The sequence below is a fragment of the Talpa occidentalis genome, unplaced genomic scaffold, assembly GCF_014898055.3.
Source record: "Talpa occidentalis isolate TD23 unplaced genomic scaffold, MPIMG_talOcc4v2.1 talOcc4.12, whole genome shotgun sequence".
Classification (NCBI taxonomy): Eukaryota; Metazoa; Chordata; class Mammalia; order Eulipotyphla; family Talpidae; genus Talpa; species Talpa occidentalis.
Genome location: NW_023601212.1, coordinates 24,988,857 through 25,014,396, shown reverse-complemented (window position 1 = coordinate 25,014,396; position 25,540 = coordinate 24,988,857). Strand labels below are relative to the sequence as shown.

At 50.8% G+C, this 25,540-nt stretch overlaps 2 protein-coding genes across 17 annotated transcripts in view; one reads left to right on the top strand and one right to left on the bottom strand.

The window, feature by feature from the left end:
- KIRREL3 (kirre like nephrin family adhesion molecule 3) overlaps nucleotides 1-4,542 on the top strand; it is a 542,134-nt gene extending 537,592 nt beyond the window's left edge. For all 5 annotated transcript variants that reach the window (XM_054693197.1, XM_054693195.1, XM_054693198.1 and 2 more), the window contains one exon: nucleotides 442-4,542. In XM_054693197.1, the coding sequence (XP_054549172.1) occupies nucleotides 442-885 (444 nt within the window). In that variant the 3' untranslated portion in view covers nucleotides 886-4,542. The remainder of the gene's footprint in view (nucleotides 1-441) is intronic.
- Nucleotides 4,543-10,463: 5,921 nt separating this feature from the next.
- ST3GAL4 (ST3 beta-galactoside alpha-2,3-sialyltransferase 4) overlaps nucleotides 10,464-25,540 on the bottom strand; it is a 31,928-nt gene continuing 16,851 nt past the window's right edge. For 4 of the 12 annotated variants that reach the window (XM_037505602.2, XM_037505605.2, XM_037505604.2 and 1 more), the window contains 10 exons: nucleotides 17,727-17,802; nucleotides 17,342-17,450; nucleotides 16,862-16,942; nucleotides 16,534-16,631; nucleotides 16,249-16,309; nucleotides 15,642-15,737; nucleotides 15,363-15,552; nucleotides 14,523-14,666; nucleotides 11,368-11,511; nucleotides 10,464-11,149 (listed from right to left, as the gene is read on the bottom strand). In XM_037505602.2, coding sequence (XP_037361499.1) covers nucleotides 11,063-11,149; nucleotides 11,368-11,511; nucleotides 14,523-14,666; nucleotides 15,363-15,552; nucleotides 15,642-15,737; nucleotides 16,249-16,309; nucleotides 16,534-16,631; nucleotides 16,862-16,942; nucleotides 17,342-17,450; nucleotides 17,727-17,742 — 1,026 coding nt within the window. In that variant the 5' untranslated portion in view covers nucleotides 17,743-17,802 and the 3' untranslated portion in view covers nucleotides 10,464-11,062. Of the gene's footprint in view, nucleotides 11,150-11,367; nucleotides 11,512-14,522; nucleotides 14,667-15,362; nucleotides 15,553-15,641; nucleotides 15,738-16,248; nucleotides 16,310-16,533; nucleotides 16,632-16,861; nucleotides 16,943-17,341; nucleotides 17,451-17,554; nucleotides 17,803-25,540 lie in introns of those variants that run through there. The other 8 variants (XM_037505598.2, XM_037505603.2, XM_037505597.2 and 5 more) reach the window with 5 other exon arrangements.

The following is a 25,540-nucleotide window of genomic DNA, read 5'->3' as shown; positions in this document are numbered from 1 at the left end:
TGCCCTCTCCTTTCTGTGTGACACACCCGTGCCAAAGGCACCTGCTCTTTCCCCAACACAAAGGAGGGAAGGAGAGAAGATGCAGGTTCCACCACCCTCTCCCACAATCTCCTTGCAAATGAATTTAAAAACCAGTGTCCAATGCAAAAAGCAATGAAAGTCTGGTTATCAAATGATTTCTCTTTGCCCTGACATAATAAACATACTCCGTCAGGAGTACCCTGACCCCACTGGGCCAGCCCTCTCTTCTTGGTGTTCCCTCCCAGATAATCCTTCTAGCAATTCCCCATTGCTCCCTTCTTCCTTTGCTCCCCATTCCTTCTTTCAAGGCAGGACTGGCCCAGCCTAGAAAGCACCCCCCCTACCCCACCCCACCCCTTCACCAAGGTCAGCGGAGGTTCCAACCACCCCCTTATGCTGTTCCAACTCTCCCCACCCCAGGACCCCACCAACGGCTACTATAGCGTCAACACCTTCAAAGAACACCACTCGACCCCCACGATCTCGCTGTCCAGTTGTCAGCCCGACCTGCGTCCAGCAGGCAAGCAGCGTGTGCCCACGGGCATGTCCTTCACCAACATCTACAGCACCCTGAGTGGGCAGGGCCGCCTGTACGACTACGGGCAGAGGTTCGTGCTGGGCATGGGCAGCTCGTCCATCGAGCTTTGTGAGCGGGAGTTCCAGAGAGGCTCCCTCAGCGACAGCAGCTCCTTCCTGGACACGCAGTGTGACAGCAGCGTCAGCAGCAGTGGCAAGCAGGACGGCTACGTGCAGTTCGACAAGGCCAGCAAGGCCTCCGCGTCCTCGTCTCACCACTCCCAATCCTCTTCCCAGAACTCCGACCCCAGCCGACCCCTGCAGCGGAGGATGCAGACTCATGTCTGAGGAGCCAACCCGTGGGTGGGGGAGGGCTGGGGAAGAGACCCGGAGGCCAGGACACATTCCGGCTCTCCAGAGACTGGGGGTACTTTGCAGAGGACCCGAGAACCTGCTGCCTGCAGGACAGCCCCCAGTGCCTCTGCTGCCACCTCTTCCGAAGCCCTGAACAAGCACAAATCTGGGTCCCCAACTGCAGTGTGCCAGAGGCGTGCAGGTGGGACAGCAGTCAGAGGATGCAGCTGAGGGTGCTGTGCTGGGTGCCGGATCCTTGGGTCCCCAGCCCTTTCCTGGAGGCCCTGCCGCTACCTGCACCTCCCACAGGCACTAGAGGCAGCTATAACTTTGCTTTAATGAAACTGTCCACTCTTTGGTGTCCCCGGAGCTCTTCCCCTGGTTGCCCATAAGCCCTACCCTGTGCGTGTGCTCCTACAATCCTGGGGACCAGAGGGGCAGGGTGCTTCCCAGCATCCAGCTGCCCCAGAGACCCTGGCGCCCTCTGCTGTTCACAGCCCAGACCCCAGAGGCTGAGAAGCCAGAAGTGGCCCCCCTGGCCAAGGAACGTCGCCCACCCCCATTTGTTTGGTGTTTTGTGTCCATGCTCTTGCAGTTCTGTCCTTGGACTGGATGCCTCTGGATTCTGAATTCTCAGTGGATCTGGCCCAATCGGAGACTGGTGTTGTGACAGGGAGGGGGAGGGGAAGGAGGGAAACCGTGAGCTTGGGAATGCCTGACCCACAAGCCCCTCCCCAGGCTGTGTGATTCAGAGCCTCCCCGCATCCACCACCCCCCTTCGTTTACCCCGCTCCTTGACGGCCCACAGTTAATATAAGGAGTGTGAGAGCTTCTCTGGCTAGGGTTCTTTAAACAGTCATTGGAGAGTGTGTCGGGGGAGGTAGGGTTTGAGGGCACTAGAGATCAGGTCTTTAATGAAGCTCGAGGGGACTAGGTCTGTGCAAGGAGCAATGGTTCTGTCTTCAGCCAGACTCAGGCAAGAGAGAAAGAAAATCTACACCTCACCCCTCCTACTCACCAGGGGAGAATAAATGTTAGGGCCTTTACTCCAACAAATCTGTTCTGTTCTTTTGTTCCTGCAGAGCCACAGGAGGAAAGCAAGTTAGAGTATGTTTGGGAACCCAGAGTTCTTTGGCCCACTTTGATCCAGATTTCCTGGAAAATGAAGGCAGTCGACAGCTCTGGTTGTGGTGGTAATAGGAACTGGAGGCAGCCTCTTTGTGGCTGGGCCCAAACCAGAGAGCTTGCAGCAGCAGGACTTACCCAACCACCTGACTCATGCCAAATGCAGTGCAGGGGCAAAGTGGTCATTCTGAGCACTGGAGGGGGTCATTGTGGGCCTCTCTCTCAGCAATATTCTGCAAAGACAGCCCCCTCCTTTAGGGGTTCAGGGGAGGAGACCCTCTTCTAAGAACCTATGAGCAGCAAGCACCCTAACATGCTAATGTGAGACTCAAATAATTTTCTGAGAATGGCCTTGTTTGGGTGGGAAACTTGATGTAGTGGTGCAGACAGGATGGTACTTGGGTAAACAGAAGCAAGTTTAGGGAGTAGGGTTCAAATGGAAGTTTGGAGAACCAAGTTGCCCCTAAAGTTGGAGGTTTCTCTTCAATTTTAGATCCTTCTTTTCCAAGCTTACCCAGTAGACCTCACTCATCATAGCATCTTCATCACAAAGGTCTGTGCTGTTTTCCATACATTGATTCCTGGGATGGCCCCAGCCCACAGATTATCATACATAACCCCCATAGTACCTCTACCCAGAGGGATTTCTACTTCTACAACATTTCTTACTGCTTCAACATTTCCTATTGCTTCCCCAATCCTCTCGATACCTTCCTTTTCAGCCCCCAAGTCCAAAGGAGTAGAAACTGATAAGAAACATACATGTATATCCCAATCCCACATCTTGCTCCCAAGTACTGTTTTAGCCCCTGTGCACTCCAGGTTAATCTTCACAAACATTCTTCCTTCCTGTATGTTTTCCCTAGGAAACAAGGATAAGATGCAAAATACAGAGGTAGAGTAACAGGATAACATAAGAGAATTTGTCCATTAATTTCTCCTGGTCTTCCCCTCCTTGGAGATGGGTAGGAAATCTACCTCCCACTCTTCAACACAGCCTAGCTTGCCATAGCCTCCTGCCACCCACATACTTATACACCTCTCATTGTAGAGTGGAGGTGCCTTTTCTTTCTTAGAACTCAAGGATGTGACAGAATAACCAGAACTGGGAAGAAAGCTGTAGCACCATAAAACAGAATGAACTCTTCTCCCAGGCACTCCCAGGGTAAGAATGTGGACCATCATGAAAGACAGGCAGAGATCACAGGGGCTGCACGGCCTAGACTCAGCTCCACAGCCCCCTCACCCACCCCAGCCCCCATGCACAAATAGAACAACAAATTGCTGGAGGGAAAGGTCTCAGGTAAGGCCTTGATGAGAGAAGAACACTGAGAAGGAAAATGAGCAAGATCTGGGGCTTCTGGGATGCTAAAGCGTTGAGGAGCCTGGACTGAGTTATGTCACTGCTCAGTTGTTTCCAGCCCTATTCACTTCTCATGAAGGAGTGAGGGCACAGAGTAGCTGGTAAAAGGAGGTGTTTAAAAAAAAAAAGTGTAAGCCAATGTGGAATGTGAAGCACTCCCCTGTGGGAGATTTCAAATGAACTGAAAGGAGCACTTTATATTTGTTCTCTCATTTAGTCTCACAATCATACAAAGTATCAACATTTTAAAGACTGAGGGAATGAGATTTGAGGTAGCCAAAAAACTCGCCCAAGGTCATAGAGCTAAAGAGTGGCAAACAAGAGATTTAAACACACGATTTCCACCACAAGATGTTCCATCCTACGGTACAAACTCAAGGCCACTTTCAGCCTAACGTCGATGAAAATGGTGGCGGGAAAGTGATCTGTAGCACCCGCACTGGGGCAGGCCAAGCAGGAACAAGCCATAGCTCCATTAGGGAGGTTCAATGACAAGTCCCCAGATGACCTGGAAAGCCCACAACTCCCTGGGAAACAAAGCTATTCTGTGTATCAAATCACCCTCACCCCTACCAAGGCCAGGATCCAGTTTTCTGATAGCTTTAAAATTCATTATTGGCTTGGAGTCCCTGGACGGGAGCCCAGTTCCTAATTCTCAGGCTCACTATCTTTCTGGAAAGGCCAGGATTGTTTCCACCACCTCTTCAACTTTCATGGACTAGGAAGTGCTCTCACATGAAGCGCTAGAATGCCACATCAACTCTGTGTGACAAAGCCTAGTGAAACAAGTGCTCTAAAGAAATAGACATCGAAGCTGCCTTTGAGTGGAAAGGAAGAAGGGAAATGAAAACAAATGTGATGCAGTCCTTGGGAGATTTCTCAGAACAGGAGAAAAGTAGCCAATGGGAATTTGTTTCTTACTTCCTGTATGGGAAGGCCTGTGTGCTGCCTATGGGGTTTGCTAGCTTGAAATCAGAATGGAAATCCCAAGACACGAGTTTTGCAAGTTCCTTTAGCTCTTTCCGAGATATCCTGTGTGGGTTGGTTTATGATGGCACCGGAAAAAAAAAGACCAAGGGGCATTCTGCAATTAGTCTCCTCTCTAGGAAGTTTCCCTATTACATAAACTCTTTATTAAAATAAAAGTATAAACATTTAAATAAAAGCTATCTTAATTTGCACATAGATTTTTATTTAAATTATCAGTGGTGTGCCTATTTAAAGAAGCATAACCTAATGACATCTCAACTTAATCTTGAATTTCACCTTCCCTTTTAAAAAGGTTTTTTATTTTTTTTAGATTTTATTTGTTTATTTATACAAGCTCTGGGTACAGTCAGAAGCGCGGGAGGGTGAGAGAATTCACCAGAGCCAGAACGGGGAGCAGAACAGGCAGAAGGACAGAAGTACACTGCTGAGGGGAGCAGCGGGTGGCAGGAGAGGTCTGCGTGCCATGTGGGACCCTCCCTGGCGGCTGGGGATGGAGCCGGAGCTGCAGAGGCTGCGGGCAGCTTCGCAACCCAGCACTCAACCGCTGCGCCACCAGGGGAGGCCCCTTAAAAAGGTTTTTTAAAAGCCTCTTATCTAGATTTTAGGTGGTTGTTGTGTGTGTGTGTGTGTTTTTAGGAGATTTAACCAGATACTAGCCATTTGCAGCTTTAGCACAAAACAACCACAATCTTTGAGAATCACTGATGAAGTGTTCTCACTCTGAAAGTTACTTCTCATTTCCAGGAAAGCTCCAATCATCTTTTCCCCAACCCTCTATGTTTCAATCTTTTTTTTTTTAAGATTTATTTATTTTATACAAGAACCGGGGTACAGGCCAGATGTGCAGGAGGGGAATTCACCAGAGACCCAGAGGGGAACAGAACAGGCAGACTGACGAAATACACTGCTGAGGGGAGCAGCGGGCGAGACAGGAGAGGTCTGCCACCATGTGGGACCCTCACTGGCCGGCCGGGATCGAACTCACGCTGCAGAGGCTGCGGACAGCTTCACAGTGTGGCGCTCAACCGCCTGCGCCACCAGGGAGGCCCTATGTTTCCATTTCTTAACTAGGTCATAAACTGGGAAAAAATGAGAAAATTTCAAGCTACTCTTCTAAAAATAAGGAATTGTTTTCCTGGTGAATATATATATATATATATATATTTTTTTTTTTTTTTTTTTTTGTGGGGAGAGAAGGACCATCCATTCTTCCCTTTCTAATTGCTGTTCTTCCCTGGTCCAGTTCCTTTCCTTTGGGCTGGGCCTTTCATTACTGAAAGTTCTGTAGTTTTTGTCCTACTACAGCCCTCATCTGTAAAAGTCACTGAATTGTGTAGACATCCCTGGTGCCCAGAACTGCTTGCCCCTCCCTGTTCCCAGAGCTCTCTCGGGAGGGTCTCCTCAACCCACCCACTCCGCACTGAGAATCCTCAGCCCCTGGCTGAAAACACCCCTTGAGCTCACTTATCAGGGAGCTCTGTGACATGCAAAGACATCTCCTCCTACTGCTTCTTCACCCATGGTGCCTGGAAATATCATGGAATGCTGTGAGAACATTCAATTCATGCTGTCTAACTTTTCTTTGTGGTGGTGAATGTTTACAGAGAAGGTAAGTGAAGCCTCAGGAATCAGGTCTTCTATGGGAGAACGTGGGAGCTTTTACAGGGAGCTTTTCTGACATCTAGGAAAAGTGCTACTTGGGATAGGGGCTGACTGTGGGGATTTATCCCCTGAAGGTCACTCCCAATTAGGCAAAGACAAGGTTAAGTGGACTCAGATAAAGATACTACCTTCACCACCCTTGAAAAGAAATGTGAGCCAGGCCCTACTGCCCAAGCACTAGAGTGTATCTGTGACACTAATGGGCAGTACCCTTGGGAGAAACAATGAATGAAGAAGATAAAGTGACTTAGAGATTCAGGACTTCCAAAGCAACATTTTCTGATAAGAACCTCCTATCTGACTTTTAAGGTTACTCTCGCGTTCCTGCCATGCAGGGCTACATAGCTGAAACAGAAACCTACAGAGGATAAGCAGAGGATCTCCTTACCAGACCCTAATGTGCTCTGATTTTTTTTTTTTCCTCTAGAGAGAAACGGTTTTCTAAGCAAGTAAAGACAACTCTTCAAGTGTAGGTGATGTATGTAAATAGTGTTTTAGGAAGCCTCAGAATAATGGATGGTGCTGGAATAGCTTAGTTCAGAAATTCCGACTTCGATCCCCTGGGGTGATTTCAACATCCAGCCTTCTCTCATTCCCTCCGCCTAACTCCACCCTCCCAGTCTTGCAAGATTCTTGACAGGAAGCCTTGCCTCTTTTGAGGGGGTGGAGTACTTGAAATTATTGGTCTTCCCTGGGAACCTGAAATCTGCACAAATCCTCTGTGCTTACCCTCTTCAACAGGGCTACAATGTCTTCCCACGTGTTTCCTACTCTCTGCAGTCCCTTACATGAAGAAATCAAGTCTTCAATACATCTAGTAAATCTGACATTTAGTAAGTCTCAAGCTTCCTCTCCCCACCTTATTTCTTGGGTTCAGGCCCCCAAAGATGGAGAGCTAAACTAGAGAAGAAAGTGGACAGGAAAACTGGCTATAACACAGAAACAAACACACAAATATCTCTCCCTCAACTTTTAAGTTAGAAAGATTTTCTGTTTCAGGATCATGGGAATATTCAAAATTGACATTGTTTTTCAAAGATGCAATTAGAGCGAGGTTAAACATTTAAAGGAGCAGTCACCCACACTGCGGTTTTACTTCTCAACCTCAGTTTAAGAACCTATTGTGGTATGCTGCATGCCATCAAGGTGGTTAATCCCCCCTCACCACCACACCTCCGCCCCAACAATTGCTTTTTTAAAAAAATCCCTCAAGGTGTCTGACTTCAGCTTGGAAACCACTGCCAGAGAGCAGCTGGAACTCACTGTTCATTGTCTGATTATGCAAAGCCTGCATTTGAGTCATTTCACCCAAGTCTTACCTTCCCCTACTTAGAATGTGGGGGATTGGAAGACAAAGACTTTCCTGTAACCAGCAGGATTGCACAGTTCTGGGACAAATATTTGGCCCTCCAAGACGTATCTCACCTGTTTCATTTGCTCTCCAGTATTTTCATTTCATTTATGTTCATTACAATCTAAAAACTGTTTTTACAACCATATTCCCATTAGACCTTAAAATCTCATGTGAGATAGGCATGCATAATCACTGCTTTGCAGATGGAGAAGCAGAGGTTTATTTGGTCAATTAAATGACAGCGCAGGAAAGAGAACCCGGGATCCCACCGACCATATTTTGTGTGCACTGCACCTTGCTGCCTCAAAGACAGAATTGTTTCCAGGCCTAACTGTCCGTGGCTAGACAGTCTCTGGGGGGAAGCAATTGGATGTACTTATGTCCTCGGAAAGTGTAAATAAAAACCCAAAAGTGTGCAAAATTAAAGCACACCATTTATGTGAACATAGAATATCATTTAAATGTGTTCCTGGGCCAGATAAAAGGACGACCTGTCTTGCCCAGCTAGGTGGTCCAGCTGGGAGTCCCTTCACTACTCCGAGCCTCAGTTTTCCCTCTGTGGAGGAGGGCTGGACTTGTAGAGTCTAAACTGGATACACCAGATCCGTTTCATCGCGGCCTCTGCAGTGAGTCTAATTTCCATCACATGAGGGAAGCCTAGTTTTGTAAAACGCTGGACGAGAAACTGCTCGGCACGCAGACGCGGATACAGGGGCGCACACCCCACAGCCTGTCCCCACCTTCCTATGCAGCTGTTACTAGGCCCTGAGCCGGTTGCCAGGGAGGCGCCGGCCTCGGATGAGGCGGGGCGCCAGGGTCAGCCTCCCCCAGCGGCCGAGAGGCCTCAGGGCGGACTGCGGGAGGTCGGCCGCTTAGCCTCAGCAGTCGCGGCCCGGTTCCCACAGCAGCCAGGGAGAGCCAGGCGCCCGCACGGACCACGCACGCGCGGCCCCCCCTCCGCCTAAGCAAGGAGGAGCGAGGCGGGGCGAACTGAGCGCGGCTAAAGCAGTGCTGGAGCCTAGTAGACAAGACTCAAGGGCACCCAGGGTTAGAATGAGCTTTGCTCTCAGACCAGAGAGTTGAGAGGCCCGTGAGATCATCCTGGAGTCTAGACTATTAAAGCAGTGGTTCTGAGGGCTTGTCAAAATTCCAGATTCCTGGACCCCAGGCCCAAGGTCCTGGGCAAGACCCCAGAATCTGCATCTGAAGCCACCTACTGATAATTTTGCTTTAAAGGATCCTCATTGGCTGGACCCGCCCTCGTTTCAAGGAATGCAGCATACGCTTGGAGAAATGATTGGCCTAAGGTCGTACAGAATTAAGTGATAGAACCCAGATTTGCACCCAAGTGCTTTCTCCTTCCCCTCCCTGCCTCATTTTCAAGGCATGGTTTAATCAGCACCAGGCAGGCTGGCAGGCAGTCATTCACACTGGCTGGAGTAATGAAGAATGAAAGTCCCTCTCTCACAGCACCGAAGAATCCATCCAACAACTTTACAACTCCACTCCCAGCCTGCCCCTTGCCAACACTGCTGCAATGTAGAGGAGCCCAGCGCCCTGGAGAAAGCTAAACACCCCCACCTGGGAACAGTGGACAGTTTGGGTGCATCCACCCCTCTCCACACTCTTATCTGTGATCTGAGGAGAATGAAAAATTCTCCTGTCTATATGCATGTGTGTGCGAGGGTGTGGTTTTTGTTGTTTTTTTTTTTATTTAGGGGTGGGGGCGGTGGCATGGGGGGTTATTTCTGACCTATCCATGTGTGTTAGATTCTGGCTCAAGTTTAGACACATTCAATAACAGGCAAATGGCTCCAGTCCAGGGCAGCTGGATCATAGGTGCTGACAGCCACTTTCTGTGACCCTGAATAAAGAAATGGGCACTCCCTTGCACACCCTCCTGAGAAGCAGTTGGGGAAGTATCAGGAATAAGCAGAATTGACATTTCCGCCCCCTCCCCACACACACACCCAACCAGCACTCAGACCCCTGTTAATGTCAGCAAGTCCCCTCCCTACTCCCCACCCCTAGTTAAGAAAGTTTGACGATGTGGAGGGGAAGGGCTTGGGGCTGCAGATGCTAGGACCCTGTCGCTTTCAGAATCCCCTTCTCCAGGCCATTCCTTTGCCAGCACTGACCCTCAGGACCAGTTTATGCAGTTTATGGGATACAGCTGGGTGTTCTCAAGGCCACGCTAACACTGTCAAGTAGCGTGTCATCTTCCTCTGTTCCCCAAGTCTCTGCCCCTTTTCAGTCCTGTCCCCAGTCAGTCTATCTCAAAGCCTCAAGGCTGCAACTCTTTCCGAGAAAGCCAGGAACACAGCTGCGCATCCCATTCCCTATGGGGGAGTTCCAGCTCTCCCTCCTGGCTCCAGATGTAAAGGAACAGCTGTAGGAGTGGCAGAAAGCCCAGTTGGCAGCTAAGCAGAGCCTGGGAAGAAGAAGAACAAAGCAGGGCGAGACAGGCAAAAGGCAGGGCCATCACAGTTCTAGAGACCTGGGAAAAACAACATTCTGCCCCCTAGCCCAGTGACTGGCTGACAAGACTTGCCAAATCCTTCAGACGCTGCCCGAGTCCTGCCCATCCCAATCCTGGCAGCCTGGGCCACTGGCAAGACCTTCTATAAACTCCATTTTATGAGTCCCACTTAATCTGAGAAAGGAAACTTGGCTTCCTTTGTCTGACTCCATCCCTGTCCTCAAACACACAGTGCCCAGCACGAGATTTTAAAAACCCAAGGCTGGTGCAGAAGGGAGTAGGAGAGGGTTCTGTCACTCCCATCTGGTGGCCTCCTGCCTGTCCCCACTCCGGGGAGTCAACCAGGATATAGGATACCAGGGTATCCAGCAGACAGGGCTATTTGGGCCCCTTTGTTGGCCTGCTACCCAGGGTAACAACGCTTGACTTGGCATTGAGCACTGCACTCAATATTTCCTGAATGATCATGACCCACTGTGCCCAAGTCATCGCTGGCCTTCAATAGGCCTGTCTACCACCAGAAAAGGGGAATCACCGCCATGTCCCACAACCCCACCATGTCCTCCCCAAAGTGAAAGTACCCGGGATATCACAACTACTTCCATTTTAGGAAAAATAGTTTAATCGTAAGTTTGTAATCTTTTATCTAGATGAGATCCATCTCTGCATGGAACCTGCATACCAATGCTCTTCCCATGCCCGCTGGGAGATAGCAGCCCCTCTTGGAGGGCACCCGCTCACTCCAGAAGCCCCCACCCTCTTGGGAGGCTCTGCTCTGGGTCCAGGCCTTCATGGGCCCCAGAGTTCTGAGTATTTATAAAAAGCGGGCAGAACACTGTAGTATGCCCCCTATCCTGGATGCCATGGGGCCAGCCCACAGCCCTTCCTTACCCTTTAATTAAATAGCCCATTAAATAATCTCCCAGCGCTGGCAGAGAGGCGAGGCCACAGCAACAAGTCCTGTGCCTTGACTGTGCTCCCTCAACTCCAAGGCCTATGTCCTGACTGCATCTGGGCCCTGAAGAGCAGCCAGGGACATGGCCTTATCTCATACATGGCTAGTCCCGGGACTCCCTCCCCACACAGGAGACGGTGAGTCCAAATGGGTCATAAGTGACACCAGGCACCCCCACAGCCATGGATGGGGGGGCACTCAGGCAGCAGAGTGGGCAGACTGATCGAAAAGTGAGTGCCCATGTCAGAAATAAGTGAGGTTCTTCACTGCTCCAATTTCCAGCATCCGCTTGATAGCCAGGGCCTCCTGGGAGACATTGTGGCCTGACCCCTGTGGAGACAGTGAGGAAGCAAACTGAGGGCTGGTCAGGGACCGCCCCACCGCTCCACCTTTGGAAGTACCTCCCCAGCCCGGGAGCCCAGATGTCTCAGTTCCAGATCTGACTCTCTGAGTGACGGCATCACGAGTCACCTCCTGGCACCTCTCTCACACACTCAGTGTCCCCAGGCTGGCCCGCCCCCCTAAGCTGACAAGCGGGGGCCACTTACTGCCATGGACTTGAGCGTGATCTGCTCATAGTAGTGAATGGTCTGCTTCTTGTTGAAGGCGTCTGGGTAGCCAAAGCCAGCAATGTGCACCAGGTCGCAGAGGTGCAGGGCCAGGGTGATGGCCAGCAGGCCTGTGGTGGGCTTCTGAGGGACAAGGGATGAGGAAGGTATTAGAGGGAGCCCTGCTCCTTTTGCCACCCTCTAGGCTGGGGCTCTGCAGCAGAACTCTCTGTTCCCATGAGCTCTTCGTCATTGGTGCTGCCCACAACTGCAGCCACAGCCACAGCCCCATGCAGCTCCTGAGCATGTGAGTGGAGCTAGCACAGCCGAGCAACTGAATTCTCATTTCATTGCATTTTATTTGAATGAATTACATTTTAAATTTAAATAGCCACAAGTGGCTGGTGTTTCCCATTTGTGATAGGTAATATAGCGCAACACGTCCAGGGGAAGAGATAGGTTTGGGCCTCCAGCAATGATGGTGATGATGGGAATCAGGATCATGAAGATGATACTGGTTACTTTTAAGCACTTACTATGTGCCAGACACTATGTCAAGTATTTTACCCAGGATAATATGTGATCTCATGTGGTCTTTGCAAAAACACTTTCAGGGAGAGACTGTCAGGAGCCCCATTTTACAGATGAGAACACTGAGGCTTGCAACTGGGAAGTAGCTTGCTCAAGCCATAGAAAGGCTCTGCTCACTTCCTTGGAGGACCTCACCTGTTTCAGAATGCCTGGGGCTTGAATGCTGCATGTTGCATTCAATGCTGCATGTTGCATTATGGCCTCTCCCCTCATAAACTGGGGCAGCAGCAGTTTTTCCTACCCACCTCATGGGCTGCTATGAGGACCTCGGTTCATCCCTCATTCACCCCCAGGGATGGGCCATGTGATATCTGAACCTCCCAAATCTCACCCTCCTCTGCTCCATAGCTGCTCCCAGACCCCTTGGGCACCCACATCCCGGACCTCATTAGGCTTCCGACTGCCAGGTTTTTCCCAGCACGGCTTTCTGACCTCCCTATCATTTCATCTGTCACTTCCTGCCTGCTTCACCCATTGCTTTTACCACCACTGTCATACCTTGTCCAGGTCAGACCACTGCTAAGCCATATTTCCACTGCCTTCTAGTCACTTCTGCCTGGACACGTGCTCCATAAACTTGCCAAACTCTCTCCTCCCTTTGTACTTCCCATATTAGTTAAACATGGCACCACCCACCTAGTCATCTAAGTTGGGAACCCAAGTCATCACAAATCCCTCAATTTCACTTGTAAGAGAAATTCAGTGGCAGGAGAGGTCTGAGATGACCCCAGTGCCCTCAAGTGGGCCTGCACACTATGCTGAGCTACATCCCATCACATGACCTTGCTCTGTGTGACCCAGATGACCCTAAATTAGGGAGATAATCCCGGCGGGCTTCACCTAATTACATGGATGTTAACATCTGGGCCTAGAGATCAGCAAGGAGGAAGCCTGAGAAGTGATGCCCCTGCGTTTCTGGGCAGAAGGAGGGGCCGAATGGCAAGAGATGTGAGTAGCCTCTAAGCGCTGAGTGAACCCCAGCCTTCCCCCCACCTCACCTCCAGGTTGAAAGCCAGCGAGAAAAATAGAACTTCAGTCCCACAACCACAGGAAACTGAATTCTTCTAAGAAGGAGCATCCTGGAAGTAAATTCCCCCCTAAGCCTCCAGGCAAGAGCCTAATCCAAGACTGACCAAAATTTCAGCCTTGCAGACCCACAGCAAAGAGCACACCCACCCATGCTGGACTTCTGACCCACAGAACCATGAGCCAGTAAGCTGTGGTGCTGTAAGCCATTAAAATAATGGCAATTTGTTAGGCAAAATAGGAAACCAGCACAGCCAGCACATCTGTCCACGCTTTCCTTTGCACTTCCTGCCACCAGGCACTCACATCTGGCCCCCCTCTCTGGCCTTTACCCTCGGCCTCAAACCCCATTGGGGGCATAAATGCCTTCTCCCTGCCCCTCAACTCCACTTACACAGAACTCTGTACCAGAAGCAGCTGTCTGGTCTTGCCAAATGAAATATCTTTCCCCTGATCCTCAAGGCCTAACTCCAGTACCACCTCCTCCAGGGAGGACTCTCAGACTGCCCCAAGCAGAAAGCCACTCCTCCTCTGAGATCCCAAGTACTTGAACAACTCTCTACTGGGGCAGCAGGTCACTCCTGCTGCAACCTGTATCTTTATTCTGTGAGGCCGAGTTTCCTCTTCTTCCCAAGTATGCAAGCGTGGGGCCTGGGACTGAGCAGTCAGAAAAGCAAGCATTCAACACATGAAGGTGAATCATAGTGGATACTAAGTAAAGAATGAAATTATTTATTCAAAATTTGGCAACTCTTTCTGAGCATCCACCATGTACCGATCTCCAGGTCCAGGTCAGGCGTGCCTAACTACCTTTTTCAATGCTATAATAGCCATACTATGTTCTCCACCATTCCAGATCAGAGTCAAGAGCCGAGTCCAAGCTGAGTTCTACCTGTGTGTGCCAGATGTCTCTGTGCACTACTCACACAGCATCCAAAGGGCTCAAAACTCACATGGAAGCACTTGGGAAGCTTAAGAGTGTGTTAGAGCCCACCAGCCAAAAACCACCAGGGCCCTGTGAGCTGAAAGCAAACCCCAAGTTGCAAACCTGTACCACGACTCCCCAAATGGACACACCTGCCAAAACCATAACATGCTACACAAACTAAGCTCAAACCATCTTAACTCACCCAGACCAGTGTGTTCAAAGAGAAGATCATAGGCACAGCAAGCTAACAGTCACTGTAAGGTGTACAGTTGTTCTAAAGATAAGGCCACTGACTGTGCTAGCAAGCCCCCAGCTTCCAAAGTCTCACCAACCAACAGCATCCTCTAACTCCAGCCCTCAGGCCCTATAAATGCCCTTCTCTGACTCTTGGCTTTGGAGTCAACCACTGCCACCTTTAGAATTCTGATTGCAGGCCTTGCTTGCAGGTTGTGGTCATCAGGATTTCACAGGTGCTATTCAAATGCAAGCTGCAATCTGTTATTATTTTTCCTTGGGGTCCCCCTCAGCTTTGTAGAACTCTAGAAATGCCCCATTTACTTCCCACCCAGGTACCCAGCCCACTAGCTGCCCTGGGGCAGCCCAATATCACCTGCTTAATCTTGCGTGGCTGTTGCATTGGCAGGTTCAGCAGTTTATCTGCTGCAATCTCCATGAAGAAGGGATTGAGAATCCGAATCTGTTTGGGGTTGGCATCCCAGATGAGTGGAGGCTGTTTCCAGAAGCCCTTTCGCACCTAAAGGCACGGAATGGGAAGAGAGAGGTAGGAGTGATGAAAATCTGTTTCTGAAATCCAATCTGGTGGTCTCAGCCAAGGGTTGGGGTCCACGTGATGGCAGAGGCCCTCACGAATGCAGGTTAAGAAGGGGGGAGGCAAAGTCCACAGACAGGAGGAGACCAGAGGAAAGGCACAGGGAGAGGATGGGGGCACCCCTCTGCCCAGTGAAATAAGTAACATGTAGCACATGGGGCCAACCGCTGCCACTTAAGGGATATCCAAGCAGGTAGAGAATTTTGGGGTTACCTAAACACTTGTTAAAAATGCCAAACTGGAAAGTTCAGCATTCTGCTGGATGACCAAGAGACATAGAAGACTTTCTGGGAATTGCCTGGAAGGGCACAGATCTCGATTGTTCCAACCCAAACCCCCCACTGCCCCCCCAACACACACATACACACACACACACACCCTTCCTTGGCCTGGAGATGACTGCTGATTAGTTCCCCCGCTTCCAGGACTCTCACTGGCAAACACACTTTCTGGTAACTTTCCTGTCCCTGGCAGCCCTCAAGGTTGGGGTGCCCTTGGTGCCTGCTGTTTGACTCCTACAGGCTGCTATGCCCTGCAGAAGCCCTCAGAACACCTGTCCACACACACCCTCCTTTGGGATTATAGGCCGAGTCCCCGCTCCTGCCCAGTCTCCCTACTTACCCGCTTCTTATCACTCAGGATGGTCTCAATCCAGTGGAAGTCCATCCCCTTAAAAGCCACCAGGACGAGGAGGGTGTCGGGGTTGTTCTGTTCTTTGGGGTCGAAGTGAGCAGATTCAGGGTAGAAGAGACGCATGGTGGTCTTGGAGCCCACGTCACCCTCGTAGCCAGCCACTGGGGCATTGTTCAGCCTGGTGGGGAGAGGCCCATCACCCAGAGCCCCACCGGGGCTGTCTACAGTTGCTCCCAAACAGAAGGGGGAAGGGACGGCCATACAGACCTGATGACCACATCATATTTGTTGATGGCCTCTCCCAGCGAGCTGTTGCGCAGCCGGTGCCCGTTACCCACCACCACACAGCGGCGGCACTTGAGTCTGCCACAGGAAAGGGCTGATCAGAATCCGAAGTAACCCCTGCCCCGCTGAACTCTCCTGCCTGGGCCTGGCTCACAGTCAGTCCCTCCCAGGCCCCTCAATCCTTGGTTCCCATGGACGAGGCTTCTCCAGAGAGCCCAGCTTTTGACCACAGTGAATCTGCAGCCCTGGGGTGTCAAGGCAGAGGAAACTGAGCAGAGCACAGAAGACAGCAGAAGAGGGATGACACATGGGGAGGACAGATAAGAAACCCCATTTCAGAGTCCCCCGCCTGCTGCTCTGGCCTGTTGCCCCAGCGAAATCCTCAGAGCCTCTGCCTGCTATGGACACAGATGTCCAGGCGTCAGTGCCGTGGGGATGAGTGTACCTGTGCCCCTAGAGACAGGCAGGCTGGGAGGAAGGGTCAACCTGGCCACAGAGAAACAGAGACAGGAAGGCTCACTGGGAGGTACTAGACCATGCTGCACTGGGGTGGGAAGGAGAAGGCAGAGTAGGAGGGTTGTCTCCTCACCTCTGGATGCTCTCGGGAATGGAGTAGCTGGTAATGGCCAGGACCCGGAGGAGCAGGTCTTCTACAAAAAGAATCAGGTTGGAAAGAGCTATGACAACAGCAAGCATCCCAAAGGCGGCCAACTCAGCCTCTGCTGCTTCGAGAGCCTGGCTGCCTTCTCCTCCCCTGACCCCAGTATCTGAGCAGGACTCAGAACTTGGGCACCCAGACCACAGAGGACCAAGAACCGGAGGCAGTGTGGCCAAGGAGAGTCCACCATTCCTACACTGCCAGGTGGGTACCTACCACTCCCTTTGGTCCCATAGGGCAGCTCGTAGGCTGAGGGTGTCTTGACCCAGAAATAGTCCTTGAGCTGCAGGAAGATGGGCTGATCTCGTGAGAAACTACACAGAGAGGAAAGCAGGGTGGGGATGAGAAAGGGATTAATCTCGATGCTGGACTCCAAGTCAGGCCCTGACTAATACAGAGACATGTCCAAGGGCCGCTCCCCCACCCCTCACTGGCCTCGGCAAACCCCTTTCCACAAACACAGCCACCCCACCCCCAGTCTATGAACCTCTCAATACTGGCTCACCCCTTGCCCTGTCCCGGCCCCTCAGACCCAGGTTCTTACTTGCCAAAGAGCTTAGAGACCTTCCTCTCCGCCTCCCCCTGCAGGCACGGCTCCTTCTTCTCTGGGATGGGAAAATAAAAACTGGAGACAGAAAAGGAGAGGAGGCAGGAGCTCCAGTCAGACCTCACCGGCCCAGGGCCAGCATCCCAGGCAGCCTCCTCTCTCCCGCGGTGCACAGGTCCCCAGGGCCCAGAGAACAGCTCACAGGATGAGGTCATCTCAGCCCAAGCTCCACTTTGAAGTCAGATCACTGTGGATCCAGTTCTTCCTTCTCCCAAATCCTGGGTGAGAGCCTAGGGGAGTCATCCCAGACCCTACCCCCCAAGCCCACCACCCACCTTCTAGGAAGGAATCAGAGGCCAAAGGGGGAGGTCACGCACTGTGCCCTGTCCTGCCCCACGAGGCCCCCTCGCCCACGACCCTCCACTAGAGCCCCGTGGCTGAGAAGGACGCATGGAAGGACATGGAAGCTGGACTCACAGCTCAATGTACCTGTCTTCTCGGGAAATGGAATACCACACCATGACGACCAGGACCAGAGCCAGCATGGCCAGGAGCTTCCAGCCTGCAGGGCACATGCACAGAGGAGCTGGAGGCAGAAACAGGCAGATCCAGCCCCGGTCCACCTTCTCACCTGCCCCACTTTGGACCCCTGCCACCCCCAACGCAAGCCACCCAGTCCCTGGCCCTCACCTGGCCCCAGCCTTCCAGCAGGGCTGAACATTTCCACTGTCCTTCAGAATGAAGTGAGGGGCCCCGGCGCCCTGTATGTCCCTCTACAACCCACAGAGGTCTCAGGAGGCCGCTGAAGACCACTTCTGGGGGTCGTATCCTTCAGGGTGGGGGAGCACTTGGAAACACTCACGGGACTTGCTGACCATGTTTCTCAGCAGGTAGCAGGGCTCCTGGGGAGAGCTGTCATCCCGGCTGCCTCGGGCCACCTAGGAGGTAGGAGTCACAGGTATGTGGTTGGCAGCACGAGCACTCTACATAGACTGCCGCAGGACACACCCACGGCGGCCTCTGTCCTTGTCCAGAAAGCGTGACGCTGTTCCAGAACAGCCATCCAGAGAGTGGCCCTTCTCACCCCAAATAGTCCCCTTGCCCCTCAAAGGCAGTCTGGGAGGTCCCAAGAGCTCCCATGCCACAGAAAGAGAAACCCAGAATTAGGTCCCCTGGCAGACCAGCTGGCCCTAGGCCCCCTTCTGTGGTTCCTCTCCCTGTCTGCTTCCTCATTTTGACCTGGAAAGGGCCAGTTCCAGGGGACAGATGGGGTCTCCACCCACTTCTCACAGTGAGTTCGGTTAACTGTCCAGGGTGTGATTCAGATTTTAAGCAATTGACATTTACCTCTTCTCCGCCTAGCTCTCCATCACCATCTGCTCCAGACAAACAGGTCTGCTCAGGCAGACACTGGGGTGAGAGCCAGGTTACAGGAAGGTCCAGAAAAGTCCCCTCTAACCCTTCCCAAGTCTGATTAAATGCAGACAGTGTCCCAGCCCTCACCACCCAGGCGCACAGGGCAACTGGGTGCAGACAAGGCATTTGAACGGGAAGCACAGGGAGCAAGAATTGCCTGTCTTGAGACAGGAAACACTCTCAGGTGAGGGCAAAGGGCAGGTGGCACAGAAAGGGTACAGGGCCTGCCTTGTGGTGCAAGGGGTTAAGCACAGCACTGTGAAGCTATCCACAGCCTCTGCAGCATGAGTTCGATTCCCAGCTAGCCAGGGAGCTACACACAGCAGACCTCTCCTGCCGCGCCCACTGCTCCCCTCAGCAATGTATTTCGTCAGTCTGCATGTTGTGTTTCCCGCTCTGGCTCTGGTGAATTCTATCTCACCCTCCTGCGCTTCTGACTGTACCCAGTGCTTGTGTAAATAAATAGATAAATCTTAAAAAAAAAAGTTATAAATGTGTAATCACAAGACCCCAGTAAAAGTCTAGTAATTCTCGACCATTTACCAGAAGTGACACGCCTCACCTCCCTGTGACAGAACAGAAATCCAGCACAATGGCTGTGGCCGCCTACTTCTGCCATGCATTATTTCTGAAAAATAGCTATGCACATTGCAGAACAAAGTGACTCAAACCCTATTAGTTTGAGACCAACCCCATTAATTTATCTCATAGATGATGCAGTTACCACTAGTTGAAAAACTTCTCCTATCTTATCTAACAGGAGGCTAGGGTCCTGGTGGTTTTTGTTAAAAAATTGGCCAAATCTTAATACCCCACCTGTAAATTCCCACCCCTTTTGTTAAGCAATAGTTGTCAAAACCCATCTGCAATCCCATCTGTGAGCCCTGGCCCCTCAACTAAGCAAGTATATCAGCAGCCTGAAGACCCAAAGGGAGATTCTCCTCTGAATCTGCCCACCCTCACTCTTGAGTGTGTACTTTTGAGCCCTAGGGCAAGTTAGGGTTAATTAGGCAGCTTCAGGGACAGTGCAGGCTGGGGATTGGGGAGAGTTAAAGAGGCTTCTGAGATCAGGGAAACAAAAGGAATAAGGGAAGCTCCAGAGATAAGGGCAACAACTACCAAAGGGGGTTAATCAAACACCCCAGGACCAGAGGCAGGGGAAGCCAGAAAAGGGCGATAAAGAAAAACAAGGGCTGGGACACTGACACTAAGCTCTGGGCACAGAGACATTAGGTCAGTGAGTGAGACCACCAAGATCTAGCGAACCGCAGAGAGACTGGTGGAACTTTAGAATAATGAGGGAAAGAAGGTGTATATTCCCTGAGACACGACTCCACTTTGGCTTCCTTGCCCCTCCCTGGCCTGGTTCCACCAGCCTGGTTGTCCCACTTTATTTCTGTTCCTTTTCTCCTTAATAAACATCTTTCTCTAAGCAAATCTGCCTCTTTTTTTTGCTTGCCTGAGCATCAGCAAAGATCCTGGCGGCTTCGTGAGACACCAACCATGGGGATCTAGTGGCTGGGACTCAGAGCTGCACCTGCTGCCTAGGATCTGTTCCTGGCTGGGAGACTAGACCTGAAAACCTACGGTATCACTCTCACCTACAATAAAGCTTCATCTCTAACTCACCTATACGGACAACTGCGTGAAATCTTTCCTGCATAGAAGTCAAGAACCTGGGGTTCCTTAGCAGCCTTGGGCCTCTTCACCTACACACAATTGCCACTTAATCTTTTTGTCTTCTTCGTGGCACTTTTTCTTATCTGTATGTAGTTCAGTTACTTTATTTGCTTGCTTTCCAACTGTCTCCTTCACTGGAATAGAAGCCCTGCAGGGGGTGGAGGGGGGTTTACGAATCTATCAAATCCCCAGAATCTATCAAGTCCCCAGGTCTACCCACAGCATCTAGCATGCTGCCAGCCACAGGTAATGAATAACATGTCAGGTGACCTTGGGTGAGTCACTCCTCTCTGACCCCCAATTCCATTGGCTGTAAAATTGGGAGGTTAGTCCCATAGACTCTTGTGACTCAAAATACATTTATCAGGTGAGCAGCAGGGACATCACTAAGACCTTATTAGAAATGCATAATCTCAGGCACCCTCCAGACCCACAAAATCAGAATCTGCACTTGAGTAAGATTCCCCTGGTGAATCCTAAGCACATTCAAGTTTGAGAAGCAGTGGCCAAGATGGATTAGCCAAATAGGATAAACACCTGGAATAAATATGCAAATTTATATATTTATTATATAATATTTAATATATATTATATACATTTAATATACATATAATAAATTAATATATATATATAAATAAATCTGGATCCCATACCTAGGAAGCCTGACTTGGCCTAGCCCAGCACTGGAAATTATTCAAGCACCCAGGCTTGCGCAGCCTAGGTTAGAACCTAGATAATGGTCTAGAAAACGGCTCATGGTTGGTCTAGATAATGGCTGAAGCAGCCTTCTCAAACCTTGAAGTCTCATTCTGACTCAGTGGATGTGTAGGGAGATCCGCTTTCTAGCCAGCTCCCAGGTGGTGCCGGCTGCTATGCTGAGATCGCCTTCTGAGGTGCACAGCTCTAAGCCACGATCATCTATCATTCCATTGCTTTATGAACCACCCCTCCTCCTACCTGGGCTCTCTCACCATCTTCCTTCCTGACTGCAATTCCTGCCACCTCACTTCCTCTCCCTGTCTATCAGCAGCTCACAACCTGGGCTGCAGATGGCAATCACCTGAATTTAAAAGTACACTGAGGTCTAGCCCCTATTCTCCAAGATTCTAATATAATTGGCTAGAGGTAGGGCATTGGTAAGTACAAAGCAAACAAACCCAAAACCTCTCGGCTTTGTGATTGAAAAATGCAACCAAGATGGAAAAATACATAGAGTGTCCCAAGGTAACTGAAAGACAAATACTCAGCCACACCATAAACACTCAGCTGAACATTCAACTAAACTAAACACTCAGCAGGTGGACCTGGGCAGGGGGCCATTGGCCCATCCACCTTTAACCAGTTCCCCAATAAAGTTCTGCACTGGCAAGGAGGTCTTTGTTCTCAAACTGGGCTGGTATTGTGCTAAGCCAACTGGTGAGTGTTGGGGTTTGCTCCAAGACAGTCCATCAGGGAACTCATTAGCCCATCCTCCCTCCCTTTGCTGGATCAAGCCAAAAGGATTGCTCAGCAGCACCCACATTCTAGAAGTACAGGGTTTCTTGGGCTGACTACTGCCTCGAGCAACTGGGAGCCTTCTCCCAGCAAGCATCCCACATTCCTGACCAAGCCCTGAGAACACAAGGACAGGAAAAAAGTCTCAGGAGGGTACCTGGGTAGGAAAGCAGGCTTCCGATTTACTCACGGCCACAGGGCACCAGCCTCTACCTGCCACCAACCGCCAGGGAGAACAGCTCACCCAACCCCTCAGGCAGAAGGTCAGTGCTCGCTCTCTCTCCGAGCTCTGCAAGAACCACAGTTTCCCCAGCTCTAGTCAGGCTGGAGAGAAGTTGCCAAAGGGCAGAACCCACAAGTGGGTGAGGAAACAAAGCTCCACAGGAAGCAGCATGCCTCAGGCTGCCGGGAACTCACAGCCTGACACGCAGCACAGACGGGCAGGTACCCGCTGTACAAAGAGGCAGAGAACTGGACACCTCCCTTTGGAGCCCTGGTCCATCCGTGAGGGGGACAGCAAGGCCAGTGCACAGGCATTGTTCGTATTGGTTCAGAGACCCTGAGCAAGCCACGGAACCAGCGTTACATCCAGCAGTTCTGTGGGGGAAAACCGAAGCGCCTGGCTGCCACCTCTAGACTCACCTCTAGACTTCTCCCTCCTGATCCTGCCACCTACACCGGGGATCCCCGCTTATCTTTCCAGCACTGTTGCCCATCAGTGGCCCCCTGCCCCGCCCTTTCTTCCCTCCTGCCCTCCTTGTCAGCTCCTTTTTAGAAACATACTTAAGTCTCCCTTTTCCTAAAACAAACCCCTTCTATGCCTCCAACTCCTCAAGCTCCCACAGGTTCCCAAGCTACTTCTTCTCTCCTGCCCCTAAACCACACCAGACACCACCCTTATTTTTATGCTGAAATCACTCCTGCTGAGGCCATCAGTGGCCTCCTAAAAGGTCAAACTTGAGCGACTTTTCTGTCTTCGTTGCACTCAGATACCTGAGACAGTGCTGACCCATAATGCCTCTTTCTTGACTTGCCCATCAAGACTGGGCAGGTTTTCTTCCTACCCCCTTGACCTTCTCCTGCTGCCCCCACTCCTTTCAATGCTGGCATTTCCAGGGATCTGCCCTGGAACCTCCACCCCACATTCTCACCCACCAGGTTTACTCATCTGCTGTGACTACTACTCATACCGGTTGTTTCAAGCCTTTATTTTCAAGCCCTTTCCTTTCGCTCCCAGATGCCATCCAAGCATTTCTCATTTTCCACTGACCATCCTACAGATGGTTTTCAGTTCTTCCAGCTCAGCACATCCCAAACTGGACCCATCTCTCCCACCACCCCCAGCCCCCATATTATCTCCACCGAGTCTTGCACCATCCCCCTCTGTTTCATACCTTCCCTACTAAATGGTTACTGAGTACTAGTCATTCTACCCTCATTTCCTCATTCCATCAGGTCTTGCTGAGAGTCTACTCTATGCCTGGCTTGGCAGCAGGCACAAGGGATATAAAGTTTTATAAAATTCAGCCCTCGTGGGGCCTCCCTGGTGGCGCAAGTGGTTAAGTCTCAGCACTATGAAGCCTGCACAGCCACTGCAGCACGAGTTCGATCCCAGCCCAGGGAGCTGACCCACATGGAACAGCAGACCTCTCCTGCCTCACCCTCTACTCTGTCTCTGGTGAATCCTCTGCCCCCGCCGCCCCTGCGCCTCTGGCCTGTACCCCACCTCTGTATGCATAAATAAATAAATCTTTAAAAAAAATTCAGCCCCAGTGTAAAAGTTACATAATCTAGACCTTAAGGAACACTTCATAATGCAGCCCTCCGCCCTCTGGAGTTGCAGATTGGTTGATTCTAGATGTCCCCCAAGTGACCTGCTTCCTAACTGGTCTCTCTTTTTTTTTTTAAAAAAGATTTATTTATTTATGCATACAAGAGCTGGGGTATAGGCCAGAGGCATGGGGTGTGAGAGGATTCACCAGAGACAGAGTGGGGAACAGAACAGGCAGATTGACAAAAGTACACTGCTGAGGGGAGCAGCAGGCGAGTCAGGAGAGGTCTACTGCACCATGTGGGTAGCTCTCTAGCCAGCCGGTATCGAACTCTTGCTACAGAGGCTGTGGAGAGCTTCATAGGTTGCGTCTTAACCCCTTGCGCCACCAGGGAGGCCCCCTAACTGGTCTCTTGACCACGAGTCTTTGCTCACTCAGGCCCCTTGTTTGTAACTGCAAACATGGCATCTTTCTAAGACACAATTTAGATCAAACATTTCTCCAGTTTATCACTCTCCTTCTCACCCCGCCCCTTAAAGGCAACCAGGGTCCTTCACCCTCGGGTGCAGTCCCTGCAGGTGCACCTCCTATGGCCCCTCTCCAGGACACCACAGGAGCCCTGTCCTTCCACACCTTTTTTTTTTTTTAGTTTGATTTATTTATTTATTTATACATACATATCTGGAGTACAGGCCAGATATGCTATAGGGTGAGAGGATTCACCGGAGACAGAGCAGGGAACAGAACAGGCAGACTGACTGAAACACACTGCTGAGGGGAGCAGCGGGCAAGACAGGAGAGGTCTGCCACGCCATGTGGGAGGATTCTCACCGGCCAGCTGGGAATCAAACCCGCACTGCAGAGACTGCGGACAGCTTCACAGTGCTGTGCTAAACCACCTGTGACACCAGGGAGGCCCCACACCACCAACTTCTGCACAGACTTCTCCCATCAGGAGTGCCCCAAGGCTTCCCCATGCTGTTCCCTCCACAATCCCCTCCTTTGTGAAGTCTTTCCCAACATTTCAAAACAACCGATATTTTCCCACAAAATATTGTTTATACCTCAAGTTTAGCACTTACCAAGTATTGTAATCTCATATTATACAATTACTGGTCATCATGTCTTGCCCACTATCCTCTGACCTCTGAAATTGGAGAACTGTTTATTCCAAGAGTCTTATGAAGAGTAGCTGGAAGGGGGTCTCCCTAGTGGTGCAAGGGGTTAAGTGTCAGCACTATGAAGCTACTGGCAGCCACTGCAGCATGAGTTTGATCCCCAGACAGGGAGCTACCCACATGGTGCAGCAGACCTTTCCTGTCTTGCCCGCTGCTCCCCTCAGCAGTGTATTTCAGTGGATCTGCCTGTTCTGCTCCCCACTCTGTCTCTGGTGGATCCTCTCACCCCCTGCATCTCTGGCCTGCACCCCAGCTCTTGTATGCATAAATAAATACATCTTTAAAAAAAACAGTAGCTGGAAGGAAGGAAATACTTTATCACAGAATATAACTTTATGCCACGTAATTAAGTGCTTTCGTGTCTTGTCCATAAGACTGTGACCTCTGTGGTTCAGGATTTTTTTCTATCGCCAGACTCTAATATAGTGCCTAGAATGCAGCAGATGTTTTATAAACGTTTGACATGCAAGGAATGAGATTTAAAATGCCTTACATTCTTATTAATAGTTGATGCAAATAATTGTGCACTTACTATGTGCAACACCAGCACCCCTGAACCTCAATACCATTGCTTTGGGAGTCAGATAAGCCATGGTGGGGGCTGTCCTGTGCCTCACAGTATGTTTGTCAGCATCTTTGACCTCTACCCACTAGATGCCAGCAGGACCCCCCACTTCCCAGCTGTGGCATCCAAAATATCTGCAGACATTACCGAATGTTAAGAACTATTCAGCTAGACGCCATAAGGCCTTTCCAAGTATGATCTCAACCCTAGGAGTTAAACACTATTATTACCTCCACTGTAGAGATAGGCACTGAGGTGCAAAAAAAGGTCAGCAACTTGCCCAGGGTTGAAGGCAGTGGGGAGTGAAACTGGAAAACAGACGGCTTAGCGCCAGGGCCACACTCATGCCCTCCACCCTCTACTGTCTCCCAAACCTGTGAAGGAATGCCTCTCCAGATGCCAAGATCCCCAGAATGCCACCTGTGCCCTTTGGGACAAGTGGAAGAAGTGGGTCCTCTGTCACATCAAAGTCCTTCAAATGTTTATTAGCACTGTTTATAGAAGCCTTCAGAGGTTCCTCCTCGGGAGACACAGTCCAGAGCCCCCTGGGACTCCTCCGGAAGCTCTCCAG